We start from the raw sequence: 21,768 nt of genomic DNA, 5'->3' as shown, positions 1-21,768 counted from the left end.
AAGGACCAGGTTGAGCCTTGTCAGCATGCCTTTGAGGAAGAAGTACACAGATGTGGAAGGGTTTTCAGGTCATACTAGAAAGAGTTTAATTATCATTTTAGTAAAAATCAAGAAAACCAATTAGCTTATGAAAAGCAAGATTAGGATCTGGAAAGATAGTCAAATAATTTTTTTTTAGAGTAGCCAGACCTGGCTAGAGATAAAAAGAGGCTGGAAAGGACAGTTTAGGACTTAGTTTTAGAAGTTAATCTCTAGGACTTCTGCAGAAAGGTAAGACTCGGTGTCAGCCATCAGGAGTAATATCTCCCTTAAGAGGGAATGAAGATGGTTTTGGCAAGGAGTTGGAAGTTTGAGTTGAATGAAGTTTCAGGGATGTTCATAAGTAGAGGCTTGGCACACTTAAGAGGGACAGTGGCCTAGGTAAAGTGATTATTTTGATATTTTAGGCTATGGAAACTTGCTGATTTCACAGATAGATCTAACTGCACCATGTGACCACACATTCCTTAACTTTATTGTATTTGTGTCCTGCAGTTCCAGGCACATACAAGAGACGTGTTTGTTTAAAACAAACAAACAAAAAAAACACCTTTTAAAAAAATTTGCTCCATGATGTTTTTCCCAATTGTAATTCTGCTAATGGGTGGGCTCTGGAGAGACCAAGAAGAGTGCCTTGGTCTAGCACTGGCTAGAGTGTTATCTAAAAATAGTGCCATACTGGGATGTAGCTATGCAGACCTCCAGAAAGAGGGCTATGTCCTAGTTATAATGTGTGCTTTTAGAAATTTCAGGATTTCTCCACAGAAACAAAGGAGTATTTAAAAGGAAAGATGTTTCAGTTGCTCCTGGAATAACCACAAGTACTCATGATAGTGGTACAGAAAACTTTGAGGAACATTCAAAGAAAAGCTGTAATGAGTACAGATGGGTGAGAATGTGGGAGAGGAGGTAGAAGTAGTTAGGAGTGTCTAAGGGCTTAAAATATATTTAAGGAAGAGACTGTTTTTGTTCCTCATGGTGGGGTAGAGAAAATGGTTAATGGTTTGACATAGTTTGCTGTGGCATTTACGGTCTAAATTGCTGTTTTAGCATGTGAATCCAGACTTCATCTAGGGTTTATTATTGTGACCTAGCTGATAAGTAGTTATATCACTTCCGCTGGGAATTTGAACCAAACCAACCTCAGTATCTATAAAGAGGTTTTATTAAGTTAAACTTTTGGGGACTTAACATTACTGAGTGGTATTCCAGTGAAATCAGCATTCATGAATAATAGCTAGGTAACATTTATTGAATATTTACTACAGCGGGTACTGTTCTAAGCATCTCCTGTTGACCCTTGTTTTACAGATAAGTAAGTTCATTGTGCCTGGAAGGCAGGGAGGGTAAAAGCATAATGTAGTTTCTTGGACTGGCTTTAAGTTTTCTTTTAATTGAAGCGAAAGAGGCAAAAAGAGAAGATACCAGGTGACACCATGTTTCTGCGTATCAACCATCTATTCATGTTAATTTCTGTGTATTTTATTTATTAAAGATTTATTTGAGAGAGAGAGGAGAGAACAAGAGCTTGAATGCGGGGTGCAGGAGAGAGATAAGCAGACTCCCCACTGAGCAGGGAGCCCCACGCTGGGCTCCATCCTGGGACTGCAGGATCATGACCTGAGCTGAAGGCAGATGCTTAACCGACTGAGCCACCAGGCATGCCTGGCATCAGTTTTTAAAATTAGTGTTACGGGACCCCTGGGTGGTTCAGTTGGTAAGCTTCTGCTTTTGGCTCAAGTCAGGATTCCTGAGTTCTGAGATCAAGTCCTGTATCGGGCTCCCAGCTCAGTGGGGAGTCTGCTTCTCCCTCTGCCCCTCTCCCTGGTCATGCACACGCTCACTCTCTCTCTCCTGTAAAAACGGATAAGTAAAATCTTTAAAAAAATAACATCAGTATGTATGTAAGTTGAATATGTTTACTCATGATGATTTACTTAGATTAGCAGTTCACTGACCTATAAAAATTTTACAAAGACATTATAAACATCTCTTGTTTTTCATACCTGTAATGTAGTATATATTGCAGGAAGAAATAGGGAGAACACATGTTGGTGTCTGCTGTCCAGTAGCTCCTTAAAAATAAAATTTAAGACGTTTTTAGGTAAATATGATTTTACAATAGATTATGTACTAGTGAATTATTTTTCATCAGACCTTGTTGGTGATCATACTTACCTGCACACATACTTCTTACTCATTCTATTTGATTTTTTTTTTAAGATTTTATTTATTTATTTCACAGAGGGAGAGAGAGAGCAAGCAAGCAAGTGTAAGCATGGGGAATGGCAGAGGGAGAGGAAGAAGCAGGCTCCCCCATTGAGCAAGGAACCTGACATGGTGCTCCACCCCAGGGTTCTGGGATTATGACCTGAGCCGGAAGCAGACACTTAACCAGCTGAGCCACCCAGGTTGCCCCTATTTGATTGTTAATAAGATTTTTCTAGGGGTGCCTAGGTGGCTCAGTCATAAAGTGTCTGCCTTCAGCTCAGGTCATGATCCCAGGGTTCTGGGATTAAGCCCCACATCAGGCTCCCTGCTCAGTGGGAAGCCTGCTTTTCCCTCTCGCACTCTCCCTGCTTGTGTTCATTCTTCCGCTGTCTCTCTCTCTGTCAAATAAATAAATAAAATCTTCAAAAAAAAAAAAAAAGATTTTCTAAATTAATTCTACCCTTTTATCCTCTGCAGATTACCTGCCCTCTTTTATTGAGAAGACCATCTAACTTGGATATTTCTTCCCCTTTTCTCTCAAAAATCTCTATAGCTTCCTCCTTTATCCTTTCTTCCTCTTTATGTAAGATGTCATTTAGATATATATTGTTTTAAGGATGAGTCTTCTAAGTCGAACTGATTCCATTCCCTCCTGTTGTTGGGACCTTTCAGACCCTATCCTCTGTAAATCCTGTCCCCTGCCCATTTCCTTCCCTCCTGCCTGAAGTCATCATCAGTTCCTGCCTCTCCAAGCCATAGGTTGTATCTTTGCAGTTCCTTTGAATTCGTTAATTTAAAAAAAAAAAAAAATTAAAAAAATGAAGCGTTCAGACCTAATAATAAAGGGTTATAGAAAATGTTAGAGAATTATTAGTGCCATTTGGAAATGATAAGAAGAGGGGCTTTGAGCTGGAAGTTTCAAAAAATTAGAGCAGTAACATACAGTAGGTGCAGTGTCAGGCTCAGCCATGTGAAGAATAGAAAGGATTAATTTGAGAAATGCATAAGAAGAGAGATTTCATTACAGCTTGATGTAAGGCGAGAAGAGTGAGTGGGTTCCAGATGATTCTTAGATTTCGTACTTGGAAGAAAGGTAAGATGGTAGCACTTCTTGATGATGTGGAAGCTGCATGGGTCAAAGACTAGGTATAAAGCAGTTCTCCCCCCCCCCATTTATTCTTTATTTCTGTAAAATGTCCTGGAATGCCCAATAAGATAAATCTTATATTTAGTTTTGTATTCAGTAAGAGGTGCCTTTAAGAGGTGACACTGGATGCCTAGTAAAACCTTGGGTGGATATATGTAGTTTGATAGTAAAGAAAAGGACAAAGGGGGGCGCCTGGGTGGCTCAGTGGTTTGGGCTGCTGCCTTTGGCTCGGGTCATGATCTCAGGGTCCTGGGATCGAGCCCCGCATCGGGCTCCCTGCTCCGCAGGAAGCCTGCTTCCCTCTCTCTCTCTCTCTGCCTGCCTCTCTGCCTACTTGTGATCTCCGTCTTTCAAATAAATAAATAAAATCTTAAAAAAAAAAAAAAAGAAAAGAAAAGGACAAAGGGACATCAGGGAACCTTGAAAAAACTTGAGAGAGGCAGGGCAACATACTTCTTTAAAATCAGCACGTTTATAGGATTAACTTAATGAAATGGGTAGAAATTGATTCTTTTTAAAAATTTTTTAAAAGTTTTGTTTATTTATTTGACAGAGATCACAAGTAGGCAGAGAGGTAGGCAGAGAGAGAGGAAGGGAAACAGGCTCCCCACTGAGCAGAGAACCTGATTCTCTGGGGCTCTATCCCAGGACCCTGGGATCATGACCTGAGCCGAAGGCAGAGGCTTTAACCCACTGAACCACCCAGGCGCCCCTAGAAATTGATTCAGAGAGTAATAGACTCATTGATTGTTTCATTCAGTCCAACATAAATGGTAGAAATCCTGTTTTCAATATGTAAAAGAATGTGAACATTAGTTCATTGACCTCTGCTTTTCGTAGTAAATTTAATAACTGGTGCTAACATGGGATCATCTGGGAATTTTGTGTCTTAAACTAGTATTTCAAATATAGCGGGTATACTTTTATATTCTCTTCAGAATTGAATCACTATTTTTATTTTTTTGTAGGTATACATGGCAGAAACCACTTTTTAAAAAAGATTTATTAGAGAGTGAGTAGGCATGCAGGCAGAAAAGCAGAAGTGGGGAAGAGAGAATCCTCAAGAAGATTCCTTACTGAGCACAGAGCCCAACAGGACACAGGGCTCAGTCCTCATGACCTGAGCCGAAATCGAGAGTTGGCAACTCAATGGACTGAGCTCCCCAGTCACCTCTGGAGAAAGCACTTCTTTCTAGCAGTATCATTAAAAAGTTCTTTGTTTGTTAGTTAACATAAATAATTAGTGCTACCCCTATTTATTATTAGATTTATTATTATTATTATTAAGAGCAGAGATAAAGTCAATTCCTTTTTGAGTCTGTAAAAATGTAGATGCCTGGAATTCTTAAATTATTTGAATTTTATTTTAACTAACAGTTTGGATTGGTAGTGTTGAGAAATATTTAGTAAAGGATCATGCTTATTAAGCTTTAGTAATATATCTGTTCAACAATACTTTCTTGCCTAGCCAATTTATGTCACACCCAGTTCTAGGCCCTGGGAATACAAGGAAGAATAAACCATTATGGGGTTTATATTTTAGTGAGATAGAAAATGAACAGATTGTAATGTGAAGAAGTGATAAATGCTTTGAAAAAATATAACCTAGAGTGGGGAGAGAGTATGATGGGGTGGGGACTATTTAGATTAGTCAGGGAAGGCTCTTTTGAGGGAAGAATAAAGTGTTACAAAAAGTTACTCCGGGTGGGTTAGGGGGGTAGGAAAAGAATAAATGAAACAAGATGGGATGGGGGGGGGAGACAAACCAAAAGAGACTCTTAATGTCACAAAACAAAGGAGGGTTGCTGGGGAAGGGGTGTAGGGAGAGGGTGGGGGTGGTTTGGACATTGGGGAGGGTATGTGCTATGGTGAGTGCTGTGAAGTGTGTAAACCTGGCGATTCGCAGACCTGTACCTCTGGGGCTAATAATACATTATATGTTTATAAAAAAAATAAAATAATTAAAAATATTTAAAAAATATTAAAAAAAAAAAGTTACTCCAAGCAGAGGGAATAGTAAATGGCAAAGGGCATGAATTAGGATCTAGCTCACTGAGAACCAGTTTGGTATGTTGGAAGAAAGGCAAGAAAACTGGTCTGACAGGAGCAGAGAGAATGAAGTTGAGAATGATAGGAATTGAGGGTGAAGCGATACGCAGGGGCCAGAGCATGTCTGACCTTATTGCCTATAGGTTTTATTTTGAGTGTACAGTTGAGATACAATATGGAGTTAGAGGTGCCAACACCTCCACACCCCACATACTGAAAAATGTTCTGTAAAACATTTTGACTCCCCAAAATTTAATAACCTGCTGTTGATTGGAAGTCCTGCCATAATATAGTCAGGATATATTTTGTTTGTTATATGCATCATATATTGCATTCTTACAATAAAGTAAGCTAGAGAAAAGAAACTTACGAAGAAACTATTACAATTCTGTACTGTGTTTATTGAAAAAGAAAAAGTCATGTGTTAAGTGGACCTGTGTAGTCCAAACATGGGGGCAGAGTTGTGACATGATTTGATTTTTTTTTTTTTTTTAAATTTTAAAAACAAAGTTCAGCGCAGCTACTGAGTAGAAAACTAGCTGTAGGAAAGGCAAGGTCTCAAGTGGTGGACCATTTAGGAAGCTTTAACAGTGATCTAGGCTTGTGGTTTCCAGTGTATTCATGATGGTCCATGTGGTACAAGAAAAAATGTTACCAGTATATTTATACTTTTTTTTTTTTTATTTTTTAAATTAAGCTGGGGGAGTTGGGAGGGCCTGGTGGTGGGTATTAAGGAGGGCATGTATTACAAGGAGCACTGGGTGTGGTGCATAAACAATGAATCTTGGAACACTGAAAAAATAAAATAAAAATCCATAACATGGATTCTTAACCAAAAATAAATAAATAAAATGTATATGCAGTATTGAGGGAAAAAAATTAAGCTTCATTAATATTTGATACACATATTGGTACTGGTGCCACATTCCATTTGTGTATTAGTTACATGTGACCTACCATTTTTGGCTTGAGCAACTGGGTGAGTGCTGGTATTTACTGAGGTGAGAGAACAGGGAGGAACAGTTCATGTTTGGGGGTAAGCACAGGGAAACAGTAGCTCAATTTGGGGAATTTTAAGTTTGAGATGCCTCTTAGAAATCTAATGAGATTTATCAGGTAGGTGGTTAGATATATGACTCTGGTGCCAAGGTGAGAGATAATAAATTTGGAAATCATTAGTGTCGAGGCAGTATACAACAACTTTGGAGCCAAACTGTGTGAATACAAATTTCAGCATTGTCACTTACTGACTTTAATGGTGGACAAGTTAACTTTGTCATCTCTTGGCTTCATTTATCTCACCTATAAAATGGAAATAAGTGTTTGCCTCACCTTATTGTGAGGATTAAATGAATTAATAAAAGCAGAGTGCTTAGAACAGCATCTGGCATGTAGTACCCAATAGATACTATTATTATCAGTTTATGAATGGTGTTTGAGACCAGGAGATTAGATGAGATGAGCTAGGGAATGGATGTAGGTAGAGAAAAGGGCCCAATGAAGGAGTGCTCAAATAGTAGAACCTTTAAGATTCAGAGACAGGAGGGAGGAGACTGAGGGGTAGGGTAGGGGTACTGACCAGGAAGTTGTGGGGTCTGGAAGCTTGCCTACTGAAGGAAACATTTCCAGGGAAGAAGTCATCATTGGACAAATTCTGCTCGAGTAAGATGAGGTCGAGTAAGATGAGGACCTGGAATTGATCAGTGGGTTTGTTAAAATGGAATTTGTTGGTGACCATGAGAAGTGGTTTCAGTGAGAGTGGTGGATAAGAATATCTGGTTGGAGTGGGTTAAGGAGAGAATTGGAGGTACAGAATTGGAGAACATGAGTATAGACAACTCAGAGGAGTTTTCTGCAAAGAGAAGGAGAGAAAAATAGAGTGGTAGAGGAATATGTGGAGTCGAGGGAAGGTTGGAGTGGGGGGTGTGTGTTGATTTAAAATGCAAGATAATGCAGCAAGCAAGCTTCTATACTGATGAGAGTTCCCCAGTGGGAAGAGAAAGCTTCACATATGAGTGACTTGGGATAGTTACAGTATCCAAGACCTTGAGTAGGTAAAATCTGGTAGTTTAAGGCACAACTGGAGGGATTAGTTTTAGAGACTGGCAGGGACTCTTCATCCATTGTTGAAGGTAGAGAATATTATTGGGGGGGGGGGCTACAGATAGATTGGTAGATTTGGTTTTTGAGTGCTTTAATTTTTCTAAAAAAGAGAGACAGGTCATCAGGTGAGAGTCAGAAGCAAGAAGGAGTTTGTAAGGTTTGAGAGAGGGAGAGGAAGTGGTGTGAAATAGTCATCTTGGAAGATGGAAAGTGAATTGACTGGGGAAATGCAGGTGAAATGTCAAGGAGTTCCAAGGGCTGACCTGACAGTTGGTGATCATTAAAGTGATTCCAGTTGAAGGACCAGGAAATGTGGTCTTGAGAGCATATGCAGTGAAAAAGCAGTGGGGACAGTGCTTTCTCTGCTTCTATTTTGAACTCTTGTCACATGACTGAGAGGATTGCTCTTGGAACATTCCTCAGATCCATGGATATTGACAGAGTAATTAATTAAAGCGAATAGGCAAAAAATGAGCCATTTCACTTTTGCCTATGTTCAGTTTCTGTATCATGATATATTTCACATAGAAGATGAGTTCCTAGAGGTGTTTATGTTGCCATATCTCCTTGAGCATACCTACTTTACACAAAATCAAGTAAGTTCTGGGCTACTTTTAGTGAATTATATTTGGCTGCTAAATTATGTTAAAGTAAAAAACTCTATTAGGGAAAGCTTTGTAATTTTTCTTATTAGAAAGCCTCACTTAAAGTTTTCCCTAGGACCTGTGGTTTCCATTAATCTAGGATTATCACTCATGTTGATTTTATACTTTGTGTTTGATTACAAGTGAGTTCAAAGTCTGGTTTTCTTTTCTTTCAGGTGCTGGAGAATCTGGTAAAAGTACCATTGTGAAACAGATGAAGTAAGTTGGAACATGGCATTTTATAAAACCACATTTCCTCATAATGCATGAAAGTCCATAGTATCTTTTTTTTTTAGGTCCATGGTAATGATTTGTGGTTTTCTTTTTAAAGAATCATTCATGAGGATGGCTATTCAGAGGAAGAATGTAAACAATATAAAGTAGTTGTCTACAGCAATACTATACAGTCCATCATCGCAATCATAAGAGCTATGGGACGGCTAAAGATTGATTTTGGGGAAGCTGCCAGAGCAGTAAGTGTTTCTCATTTCTTCTTCACTTAACTTTCTTTTAGTAGGTGGGTTAAGCAGAATTTGTTTCATCTTTTAGGGAAATGAATTTAAATAACAAGCTAAGATGCAGCCAGGTACTGTGTGCTCATTCGAAAAGTATTAGCCATCTGCTTTAGGAGATACTCGATTACCACCACAAAGAGGAGTCAAGGAAATGGGATTGTGTGGGTATCCTGTAGGTTTCTGTGACAGCCATTTTTTATTCACTCTATTATAGCACAGTCTTATTTAGTAGGAGTAAATGCTAGTAAATTGAAGTAATCTAAAAGAGATAGCTCTGCTTTCTGTGGTGTAAAGATAAAAGGCACATTTCAGTCTCCTAAAATATACTTGAAAAGGACATGAACACTGGGGCGCCTGGGTGACTCAGTGGGTTAAGCCTCTGCCTTCAGCTCAGGTCATGATCTCAGGGTCCTAGGATCGAGCCCTGCATTGGGCTCTCCACTCAGTAGGGAGCCTGCTTCCTCCTCTCTCTCTGCCTACCTCTCTGGCTACTTGTGATCTCTGTCTGTCAAATAAAAAAACAAAATCTTAAAAAAAAAAAAAAAAAAGAAAAGGACATGAACACTAAGTCAAAAATTTTTTAAAATATATTTTATTTATTTATTTGACAGAGATTACAAGTAGGCAGAGAGGCAGTTAGAGAGAGGAGGAAGCAGGCTCCCAACTGAGCAGAGAGCCCAATGCGGGGCTCGATCCCAGGACCCTGGGATCATGACCTGAGCTGAAGGCAGAGGCTTTAACCCACTGAGCCACCCAGGTGTCCCTAAGTCAAAATTTTAAGGACAGTTTTTAGATATTCAAAAATACCATATCCCTGTACTACATTGGACAATAACCTACACAGTTGGGTTATATCATGTCCTAGGATAATTCTTGTACATGTCAGATATTTAAAAGTTGTGTTCATTAATTATAATACTTAGTATGCCATGAAGTTCTTGTTTATAAATTAGGATGTTTGATGCAGCAGGGGGAGGGCCAAAATGAAGGCAAGAGATCTATTGTATCTCCAGCGTACTCCTAAGAGAAGGCTGGGGATGTATAGAACAATTTCCTGGATTCAGAGTCCAGAGTGCTCACCATTATACCATGGAACCGCTAGAACAATTTCCTAGAACTAAGGGAGTCATCAGCTGTGTTCAGGATGCTGTTCGTAGGTGCTATGGACAATAAAAGGAAGTGACTTGGGGAGGCTGTCTGGGAAGGCAAAGCCCATGTGTCTGTGAGGTAGCTTAGGAACTCATAGCTGCTTTTAATTTATCAATTAACAAGCTATTAATGCAGATTAATATTCAGTAAACAAGTGGGGAAATTGTTGTTGGGAGAAATCATAAAAGAGTGGTTATAATTGGATGGTATTCGGCTAAGAATCCTAGAAGTGAAATAAGGGAAGAGAGGAGGTGGGGTAAACGTAAAATGTGAAATTGTAAAATGTAAATATAAAATGATTGGAGAGAAGAGCAGCAGAAGAGGGGACAAGGAAATGTGTGAGGCATGACTTTTATGTTTTTGTTAAAAAAAAAAAGGTGCTGCATCACAATGAGAGACTTTATTTTTCTAAGCCTCTGAGAGGGAGAAATAGGATAAGGAATCTAAGAATAAGCAGTGCATTTCTGTCTTACATCTTTCCATCATTTCTTTACCTCCTGCTTTTGTTTCCTTCTTTTTCTTTCTTCCCTCTGCACCCCGCTCCCACCAAGCTCTCTCCAGTGTTATTTTCCTCCCTTTCCTCATGCCTCCCTGTCACCTAACTCTGTGTCTCTTTTGTGTTCACCTGATCCAGAAACTGGTCTATGCCACTGCATTTAGTCCCTTCCTTCTGTTTGTTGGCTTTTTCTTCATCTCAGTTACTTATGCCGCCTTTTCATTTCTTCTTTCTTTATTTCTCACTGTCTGTCCTCTTTTATATCTCTTGATCATCCCTCCTTTCTTTTCTTTCCCTTGTCAAATTTGTTGTTATTTAATGTTTGGGTCCTCACACTACTTTGTCACCAATACAGTTGACATTTTCTGTCCTTGTGCAGTTGCACTGCTGTAACAAAATACCACAGACTTAGTAGATCATAAACAACAGACGTTTATTGTGTCCACTTCTTGGGGTTGGAAGTCTGAGGTCAGAATGCTAGCATGGTCAGGTGAGGGCCCTGATCATTTGTAGGCTTCTCACTGTGTCCTCACATGGCAGAAGGAGAAGGGAGCTCTCAGGACTCCCTTTTTAAGAGCACTACCCCTTCCCTTCCCTTTCATCTTTCCTTTTTCTTTTCATTCTTTGGGACCTGGGTTTATTTTTAAACTACCTGACAAGTAAGGGTGGGTAGAATAAAGCAGAATTATCAGAGTTTGCATAGCCCTTTTCTGTCCTCTTTATATCTCATGTTTTAGATTTAAAAACTAGTCACTTACGAGCTTTATGACTCATGAGTTTTGATCAAATCTCTTTGTAACTTTCTTTTCCTCTTACTGTCTTCCTCCTCCCCTTATTTACAGGACTTTTATTATTATTATTATTATTTAAGATTTTACTTATTTATTTGACAGACAGAAATCACAAGTAGGCAGAGAGGCAGGCAGAAAGAAGGAAGCAGACTTCCTGTGGAGCAGAGAGCAGAGAGCCCGATGCGGGGCTTGATCCCAGGACTCTGGGATCGTGGCCCGAGCCTAAGGCAGAGGCTTTAACCCTCTGAGCCACCCAGGTGCCCCTGGACTTTCATTTTTTGGGGAATCTAGAAACTGAATTTTTTCCTGAGGGATTTATTTCCCTCACTAGGCTTCCAGGCTTCTTAAATAACTCAGTCTCCTCTTCTTCCTGTTCCTCTGTCTGAACTGAAGAGGGGAGAAGAGAGTATTTTTTCCTTAAACTCGATTAATATTTTATTCCCTCTGACGTGTTTAGATTTTACTTCTTATAGGCTAGTTTTTTCATTTCTCTTTTTATTGTAGGCTTCCTTTGACAGAATGGGAATGTGTTACATATGCCTATCAGAAAAACTTATCAGTTTTTCTGTCAAAAAATCATGAGTAAGCAGGATAGAGATCTGGGTGGCTCAGTGGGTTGAGCCTCTGCCTTCGGCTCGGGTCATGATCCCTGGGGCCTGGGATCGAGTCCCGCGTTGGGCTCTCTGCTCGGGAGGGAGCCTGCTTCTCCTCATCTCTCTCTCTCTGTTTGTCTCTCTGCCTATTTGTGATCTCTCTCTCTGTCAAATAAATAAATAAAATCTTAAAAAAAAAAATCATGAGTAGGGGCGCATGGGTGGCTTAGTTAAGCATCTGCCTTTGGCTCAGGTCATGATCCCAGGGTTCTGGGATTGCCCCATGTTAGGCTTCCTGCTCTGCGGGGAGCCTGCTCCTCTCTCTTCCTCTGCCTGCCCCCTCTTCCCTCTGTGTCAGATAAATAAAATCTTTTAAAAAAATCATGAGTAAGCAGGATAGAGATCTGTAGGCCATTCAGAAGAGATCTTTTTAAGAGATGGTGGTATGTGGTAGGGGAACCAAAATCATTCCTCAGCTCAGCTCTGCACTTCTAACTACAGTGCAGTGAGTAGGGGGAACGACTTCATTGTGCTTCTCTCGGACTGCCCTGCCTGGAAAGGTCTCTGTAATACTTCTGTTAAAATAATGAAACATATAATGTGCTTGTGTTTGGAGAGACTCTAGTCAAGTCTTTAAGAAGTGGAGAATCATTTGTCTCTCTTTCTTAACTCCTTTCTTCAGGATGATGCCCGGCAATTATTTGTTTTGGCTGGCAGTGCTGAAGAAGGAGTCATGACTCCAGAACTAGCAGGAGTGATTAAACGGTTATGGCGAGACGGTGGGGTGCAAGCTTGCTTCAGCAGATCCAGGGAGTATCAGCTCAATGATTCTGCTTCATAGTAAGTAATTTTTCCATAACAGGAAATAATTGGGTGGCCCTAAGAAAGTTTAGGCTCTGTCCTTAACAAAACATGTAAGTAACAGATACTCTTAGAACTCTATAGCATCCCTTGTAAAGATGGTTTCAGTTTAGGGTTATATGGCCCCTGATCAATTTGTATGACTCGGAGTAAAACATTGCCTCTTGGAATGCAAATGGGAGAATTGGCACCATGAAAAGTAGCTCTGTGGTTATTATTTATAATAAGTGAGTGAAAGAGGAGAGAAATCTTTTGGAGCTGGATCCTGGATCTCCTCCAGTGCTGTTCCCTCTACATAAGAACTTTACATTAATTTCCAACTCGTAAGGGAAATTAGAATTGTGATATCCTTTTTTATGCACCCAGCTCTGTGGCTGGGCTGCACTGTGGATGTCTTTGGTACCAGTCACCACTAACATCTCTTTTGCCAGATCACAAAGTAGACTTTGTACAGAAAGAGAATGTTGAGTCTTGGAAGGAAGTCAAAGCATCTGTTTGTCAAGGAAATTCTCTTAAGTGTTAACATAGTTTGAGAGAATTTGTAATTAATACTTGAGCAAAGCTTTACATGCTATCCTATTTTGCTCCTTTTACAACATGTTTATTTATAAAGACCTATATTCAGAATGTACTTTTTAATGTGCCCTTTGGGGACTTGGTAAGTCCGTGTATCTAGATCTGTACTAATTGGGGACACTTTTAGGCGTTAAGGTATTTTCAACAATATTCTATATCCTACCCCTTCATTATTGTTTAAGTTGTAATAGGAAGGAGTTAATTTATATTTGAAAAACTTAGTTATTCTTGAATGAAAAATTAACTTGAGAAACATTTCAGTATTCTTGCCCACATTTTAAAATATTTTTTAGTTGCATATGTTGGTAGTTTCAGTTACTCTCCCAATAATCATGAAAGGTGTATTGTTACTTTATTTCATACATTCATTAAGCTCTGAATCCTGTAACTATACCAGAGAACATGTGATTTTATATAGGGTTTTTCCATAATGTTTGATCAAGGCTTGACTCCTTCCTTAACATTAATGGTGGTAAGTACCACCACTTTAGTTATAAAACTAAGTAGTTTTATAGAAGCTTGTTAATGATTGCACTTAGAATAGTGCAACCTGTTCTTCAGTTTTCTGACCAAAAAATCTTTAGTAGGAGTCCTGAAGTTACCAAAAATTAGTTGAGCTTTAAAAAAAATTAACTTAGCTTTGAAGCAGTCTTTTAATTCTTCCACTGAATAAATTAAATTTCTTTGGAAGTGTTTACAATTTGTTTTTGACTTAGATTTAAAAAAAACACAACTTGGGGCGTCTGGATGGCTCAGTGGGTTAAGTATCTGCCTTTGGCTCGGGTCATGATCTCAGGGTCCTGGGATCAAGCCCCGAATTGGGCTCTCTGCTTAGCAGGGAGCCTGCCTCCCCCTCTCTCTCTGTTGTCCTCTCTGTCTACTTATGATCTCTATTTGTCAAATAAATAAATAAAATCTTTTTAAAAATAAATACCAATGCACAACTTTTCTGTTTTATGAATGAAAACAGGAAATAGTCATTCCTAATGAACATAGTTCTTAATTTTAATTTTAGTAATTCAAACAACATTGTCAAATGTCCTATCAAATATCAGAAAACACAAATGACCCATTAACTTTAAATGTCTGAGGGCTTTTGGTTTGGTTTTTGTGCTGTGCAATACACTGTTGATTCAGTATTTAGCATTAAGTCTCAGGAATCTTCTTTTTTTCTCCAAGATTTTTTTTTTCCCCAAGATTCTTTATTTTTAAGTAATATTTACACCCAACATGGGGCTTAAACTCACAACCTGGAGATAGTCACATGCTCTACTGACTAAGCCAGCCAGGCACCCCAGAAATCTTTTTATAATAATAACATTTCCATATTTGTTTGCTTTTAATTGGCCATGACAGCTTAATTTTGGTAGAATTAAAACCACTTTTGTGTAGCATATATAGAACCTACTTTAATTGTCCTATGTTAGGTTCATATTTTTCTCATTATCATTTCTCTGATACTGAAGCTCTGATTTTTGCTTTGCCACTTTAATGACAGGTTCAGAATCCACTTTTGGCAAGGAACTAGTTTAGTCTGTTGATTTGCTGTATATATGGTTGACTTCCCCAGATAGTAACAAATACGTGTTTTATTCAGTTACCTAAATGATTTGGATAGAATATCTCAAACCAACTACATTCCAACTCAGCAAGATGTCCTGCGGACAAGAGTAAAGACCACAGGCATTGTGGAAACGCATTTCACCTTCAAAGACCTGTACTTCAAGTAAGTCATTAGCCTTTTTGCTAGATGTGTGAAAGACAAATATCTTTCCTTTAGTTTGTATCTCTTAATCAGGGTAAAATTTCTCTAGGCAATATACTTCGGTTTAAAAACCTACCATCATATTCATTAGTCAGTATTTGAATGTTTTAACTGAATGGGGGCCCACACCTTTCTTCTTTGTCCAAAATAGTATCGAATACTTTTGTCCATTTGGAGGAATTTAAATTCAAAATTAAATTGTAAATATCAATAGTTATCAATTTATTTTATTTTTAATTTTATTCTTTTCAGCTGCTTTTTTGTTGGAATCATCAAAACAGGTATTGAATGTTTGTTGTTTAGAAGGGTAACAACAATACTAGGGATAGATACTTAGTGATGTTGCTTTGTTCTGCCATTTTGATATTAAAATAGAAATGCTTTGCTTACCAGTGTGTCGATCCTTCCTGAAGCACATTTAGGTTTAATGGAATGGAGCTAATATTGTCATGGCTCTTGGACTGATTTGTGCACAATTACAGCTAAGTTCTTACTATAGTATAGAATGGAAAATTGATACGGCGATAGAGGTATTTTGGGGAAGTACGAGATATAACAAGTGGTTGTTTTAGAGAGAGAAAATTCTAGTACAAAATACAAAGGACTTTCTTATTAGCATAGGTCATTCTAATATACACTTCAACTTGTCTCTGCATTAATGGTCTTTTGTAAATATTAGAACTGTCTTTTTGTTTCCTGCTTTCTGCTTTTGTGACCTTTGAGATTGGGAGTAAACTTTCCTCTTCAATATATGATGTTTGTTCCAGCTGCCTCCTTATGTTCATATGTGGTCTGTTTCACTCAGCACTGTTGCATGCAGATGTAACTTCTAGCTGAGAGCTTCTCTGTGTTCTTCTCTCTGAAAATAGTTGCTTCACAGGATTTGTGAAATCCACACAAAGTTTAGGTATTTCTAGATACCACTCGAGGTCTTGAAATCTTAGTAAACCAAAATAGGTCAGAAACATGGTGCAGGAAAATAGCAGTTCAGCTAAATATTTGTAGAATAGAAGAGCTGCTTATCTTTAGCACTGATGAATTTATTTAATTAGAGTAGCAAAGGTTATATGGATTTATCACCCTTGCACCATAAGAATGAGATGTCTTTTTGTGTACCGTAAGATTTGTAATTCATTTATAATTAAATGTGGTGAGCTTTATTTAGTGTGGGAAGCATTCTTATTGATGTTCTCATGGATTGATCTTTAGTTGGGTAAATCCTACTGGTCTTCTTATGTCAGGATCAACAGCCAGATGTAGTTAAAGTGCTGCACCAGCTTTATTGTGGGTATGTAGATACCTTGTTATGAAGTACTATCACTTCTTCCTTTTCCTCTTCTCTCTAGGCAGAACCACTATCCATTCATTCAAACATTAATTGAGCATCTACTATATGCAAGGCATTGTGTAATTGCTTACTTGCCTCTCGGTTATGAGGTAATGTTTATAAAATGTTGATCTGTTAGTGAATTATATTGTAAATGTTAAATGTGCTAAAAGTCCACCTCGGGGATGTCACAGTATTCTACCAGTTTTATGGACTTTGTAAAAGAAAATGGAGGGTTGAACTGAAATTATTGGTGTACCAGCGTGTCTGTCTCCCCTTGAAAGACTTCTGTAGTGATATATATGATGTTTGCTTTCCTAAAACATATAATAGGACCGTGTATTAAAGCCAGCTTGTGACTGCATCATTCCAGGTGTCATGACCAAAGACTGAAAAAAACCCTGCTAGATCAACCAAAAGAAAAGGCTGGGTCATAAAGAGATGAGATGACTGTTCTCTTTCAAGCATACATTGAGAAATTACTCAGTTATGTCTTATTTCTCTCAGTCTCCAGGGAAAAATTCTTTGGAAATAGACCTCGAGTCACTTTAGATCTGACATACTAAACCGCTTAGCAAAGCTTACCTTTTAAAATTTTGTCCTCGTCACGTCTGTCTTCAGAGTATCTACTCATTTGTATGCATACCTCCTCAGATGCTGGTACCAGCTAAGAAAAAAAAGCACTGCATGTGTTCCTTTTACTGTAGGCGGTAGATGAGGACTGTTGACAGAAGTACAGCAATTGAGGCAGGATATCCAGGAAGCCCCCCAGACAGGAGTGGTGGACTAAAACTAATCTGGATTGGAACATAAAGTTTGTGAACAGCTGAGGCTTTGTTGTTATGAATTACGCTCAAGTAAGATGTAGAGTTGGAAAATACTGGTTATGTTTTGTTTTTAGATAATTGGGTTCTTAGAGCCCTACCCTGAAATATAATTTACTTTTCCCCCATAATTAATCTCTAAAATATTTTTTCCCTAAAGTAAGGAAAACATATCTCAGCCATACCTTAATTAAAAAAAAAAAAAGGAAAGAAAAAAGAAAGTAAGTTAAAAATTAAGGAAAACAAACTTTTTGGAAGCACAATGCAAGTTGGAGATTTGTATTTTTTCATAGTTCTCTTTAACTGAAGAGGTAAAGCATTTGGAGGGGTAGAGTGGTGTTATGGCTAAGAGCCTGGGTGCTGGAGTGCTTGGTTTCAAAGCCCCAGTCCCCCTTTGTTAGTGGTGTGCCTTTAGGTATTTAACATACCTGTGCCTCAGTTTCTTCATCTGTGCCCTGGAAATAATTGTACTTACAGGAGAGTTGTGAGGATCAAATGAGTTAGTGTACTTTTGGTGTTTAGGATCATGTCTGGCATCATGGTAAACAATAAATATTAGTTAGTATTCTTTTTATTACCTTAAGTTGTATTATTCAGCTCTTTGTTTTTCCTGTCTTCCTCCCCGCCCCCGCCCTTTAATCCATTTCAATGCTTATTCTGCTGACTTTTGGCACACCTGATACAAGCTTTGATAGAGAGAAGGTGCAACTAGTTATTTAAAATGAGAATTTTAATTATTCCTAGATTTTATTTTTACATGTTGTTTTCTTTTACTTTTAACCACAGAGTACCACAGAGTATTAGATTGACTATATTGTATCTGCTTCTTGTTTGTCTTTTATATTGTAAATGGGGTTTTGAATATGCAATAGTGGGAGGTTCCCTAACCATTTCAGTTTAGGGAGAGGTGTTAATTTGTGACCTTGCTGAGTTTGTGCATTCTTTCCCTTTACTCAGGATGTTTGATGTAGGTGGCCAAAGATCAGAACGAAAAAAGTGGATTCACTGTTTTGAGGGAGTGACAGCAATTATCTTCTGTGTGGCCCTCAGTGATTATGACCTTGTTCTGGCTGAGGATGAGGAGATGGTATGTTGGATCTTCTGGTAAAAAGCCTGGTTCATGTAGCCGGGAGAAGATTTTGTGTAAGATTTTGTATATCCATTTGTGTATCCATTTGTTCATTGAGCCAAATCTTGATTCCTTATTTTTTTCCCCTATGAGTTAGATTTTTAAAATACTGATCCGCACCCTACTAATTCTTAAGAGATAGGACAACGTATTGACTATGTATGTGGGCAGGGTTAGGTTCTCTTGTTAGCCAGTCTCTTCCCAGCTCTCAGCCTCTAAGAATTAGGAAAATGAGGACCGACTTAGCTTTTGTGGTATCTGTCTAGCTTATTTCCATCCGTGCCAATCAGTGCTTCTAAAACTTGTTGGTCTGTTTTGTTTTTTGTTTTTTTTTTCATTAACAAGTTCATTCACTTTTACTTTTTGCTATTGACACCCTTTTTTTCCCCCCTCAGAACCGAATGCATGAAAGCATGAAACTGTTTGACAGCATTTGTAACAACAAATGGTTTACAGACACTTCAATCATCCTCTTCCTCAACAAGAAAGACCTTTTTGAGGAAAAAATAAAGAGGAGTCCATTAACTATCTGTTATCCAGAATACACGGGTAAGGGATCATGAACGAATTTGTTGGAGGTATACATCCTAGATGAACACTTTAGTGACATTGCTACACCTGCCTTTTATTTTGAACAGTGCATGTATATCCTTATGGAAATTGTTCACTGGTAGTGGTATTAACGTTAAGCATGTGATTAAGGCCCCTTAAGTCCAAAGTGCTATTCCATACATAATTGAGTTTATTGTGTTTATTTTGTATTTCTGTCCTCCTCATTTTTTGAGGAAAAGAGAAAAAAGATAAAGATAAAAATTTGGTCTATGTATGTTCAAAAAAGTGCAAGGATAAGATGCAGTCATTGCACTTAAGCACAAGCTGTAGAAAGAGGGAAACAAAGAATTTCAGTGTAGTCGGAAATGTTCACTAGCAGAAGAAGGGGTTACTACTGTGGGTTCAGTGTCCTCTTTTTTCTAGAGGAAATGACACTTGTAGTGAGATAATGAGAGTATGAATTAGAAACCACCAGGCAAACAGGATTAAAAGAATTTTAGGAAGAAGGAACAGCATATATGAAAATACAGAGGTAAAAAAAAACAATGACATGAGGGGTGCATGGGTTGCTCAGTTAGTTGAGTGTCTGACTCTTGATTTCAGCTCAGTTCTTGATCTCAGGGTCACGAGTTTAGGCCCCTCATTGTTTTTATTTTTATTTAAAAAAAATTTTTTTTTTTTAAAGATTTTATTTATTTATTTGACAGAGAGAGATCACAAGTAGACAGAGAGGCAGGCAGAGAGAGGGAGGGACGCAGGCTCCCTGCCGAGCAGAGAGCCCAATGCGGGACTTGATCCCAGGACCCTGAAATCATGACCTGAGCCAAAGGCAGCGGCTTAACCCACTGAGCCACCCAGGCGCCCCTCCTCATTGTTTTTAAAAATGAAATTGTTTAAAAAAAAAATTACATGATATGTTTGGAACCTAGAAGGAATTTGATATTACCAGAGCTTAACGTGGTAGGAAGGAGTCTAGTGTGGTGGGCAGGGATGCTCATGGAGAGCCTTGTATCTGATGCTGAGATAGTGCGGAACTATTGAAGGATTTTGATTGGGGTCCCTGAGGTAATGGAAACTGTGCTTTAGAAAGATATGCTATAAATGGCAATAAAGATAGATAGTAAGGGAGTTGAATTAGTAAGGAGTCTCTTAGGATGCAAAAAAACCTTTTTGGCATGGGTGTGAAGATACTGGGATATATCCTAGAAGGGAAGGGCAAGAATGCAGACATATCTTAAGATACGGGTGGGGTCTTAATCCCAGGACTCTGGGATTGAGCCCCATGTCAGGCTCCCTGCTTCTCCCTCTCCCACTCTCCCTGCTTCTGTTCCCTCTCTCACTGCCTCTCTCTGTCAAATAATTAAATAAAATCTTTAAAAGAAATGAGTTTAGAACTAGGAAATAGAAAGCTGTCAAAGACCCTGGAAGCACTTCTTTCTCCTCCTCTTTTTTCTCCCTCCCTCTGTGCATCTTCTTCATTCTCTCTCTGCTTAACAGCTTTCTATGCTATTCAGTTTATGTGATACAAGATGGCCCTCCCACAGTGTCTCTGCTGCATTTAAAAGTCCAGGGTAGGGGCGCCTGGGTGGCTCAGTGGGTTAAGCTTCTGCCTTCAGGCCCAGGACCCTGCTTCGGGCTCTCTGCTCAGTAGGGAGCCTGCGTCCTCCTCTCTCTGCCTGTCTCTGCCTACTTGTGATCTCTGTCTGTCAAATAAATAGATAAAATCTTAAAAAAAAAAAAAAAAGCCCAGGGTAGGGGGCACCTGGTTGGCTTAGTCAGTAGTCATGTAGAGCATGTGACTCTTGATCTCTTTGTTGTTAAGTTTGAGCCCCACATTGGGTGTAGAGGTTACTTAGAAGTAAAATCTTAAAAAGAAATAAAGACCAGGCTATGCTGAAACTGGTTGGACCCAAGTTTAAATTCTTAGGAGAGAGATTCTGGCCAAGGTTAAGGCCAGCAAAAATCCTTAGCCCAGTCAGTCAAAGTCAGGGACACAAATATGAATGCCAGTGTTGCACCACTATAACTTTTAGGTCAGAGTTGGGTATTCCCAACTCTGGGAAGGAGAATTCTTGTTAGCTGAGCAGATGCTGTAAAGCTTTCTGTAATAAAGTGAAAGAGTACAGCTAGGGTAAGGAAGTGGGAAGAGTACTACCAGAGTTCTGCTTTGGTTGGCTGCTGGTGCTGTGATCTCAATTGATATTTAGAAATTTCGAAGCATTTTTTGATGATTTCGATGCATCTTTTGACCATCCAGGTGGAGTATCTAATAGGCAGATATATACGTGGCCTTGGCGTTTGGTGGGATGTTGACGGTTACATGTGTTCATCTGAGATGTTGTATAAATACAACATGGAAATGGATGAGATGACGACGCCTGATGTTGCAGAATGAGAGAGAAATAGCAGACTCTGTTGGCAGGAGAGAAAGAAAGGTTTTTGCTGGATGCAAAGAGAAAAATCAAGAAAGCCAAAGTATCAAAAACTAAGAAATTTAGAAGTGAGGGGTTGTCAGCAATGTTGTGTGCAGACAAATAAAGTAAGATACACATTGGAAAATGGCCTCTGGAATTAGCAGTCAAGGAGATCATGAGTGTTACTGAGAGCGGTTGTCCGTGAGCATAGAGCCAGGGTTGTGAGTTACTGAATGGGAAGTAGAGAAATGAACGCAGTGTAGCCTGCTCTTAAGCAACTTGGATTACAGAGGAAGGAAAGATTGAAGAATGTTCATCGGCTTAGTGGTAAGTTTTTATAGCAAAAGAGAAGTTGTGAAAAGTGGATATAATTGGTGGAGCAAGATTTGTAAGCAGATGGAATTCCATACAATGGAATATCACTCAGCTATAAAAAGGAACGAAGTCCTGATGCATGTTCCTGCTTGTATGAACCTCGTAAATGTATGTGAGGTGAAAGAAGCCAAACACAAAAGGTCACATTTGTGTGATCACTTTTATATGATATACCCCAAATGGGCAAATCCGTAGAGACAGAAAGCAG

General features: G+C 38.8%; 1 protein-coding gene across 1 annotated transcript in view; it reads left to right on the top strand.

Moving 5' to 3' along the window:
* GNAI3 (G protein subunit alpha i3) overlaps window positions 1-21,768 on the top strand; it is a 36,823-nt gene that overhangs the window by 10,387 nt on the left and 4,668 nt on the right. Inside the window, exons 2-7 of the mRNA XM_082687499.1 lie at window positions 8,370-8,412; window positions 8,525-8,666; window positions 12,420-12,577; window positions 14,772-14,900; window positions 18,048-18,177; window positions 18,615-18,768. Coding sequence (XP_082543625.1) covers window positions 8,370-8,412; window positions 8,525-8,666; window positions 12,420-12,577; window positions 14,772-14,900; window positions 18,048-18,177; window positions 18,615-18,768 — 756 coding nt within the window. The remainder of the gene's footprint in view (window positions 1-8,369; window positions 8,413-8,524; window positions 8,667-12,419; window positions 12,578-14,771; window positions 14,901-18,047; window positions 18,178-18,614; window positions 18,769-21,768) is intronic.

This window comes from Mustela nivalis (genome assembly GCF_964662115.1).
Source record: "Mustela nivalis genome assembly, chromosome: 10".
NCBI classification, from domain to species: domain Eukaryota; kingdom Metazoa; phylum Chordata; class Mammalia; order Carnivora; family Mustelidae; genus Mustela; species Mustela nivalis.
Note: the sequence above shows the minus strand (reverse complement) of the source record. Positions and strands in the feature narration are given on the sequence as shown.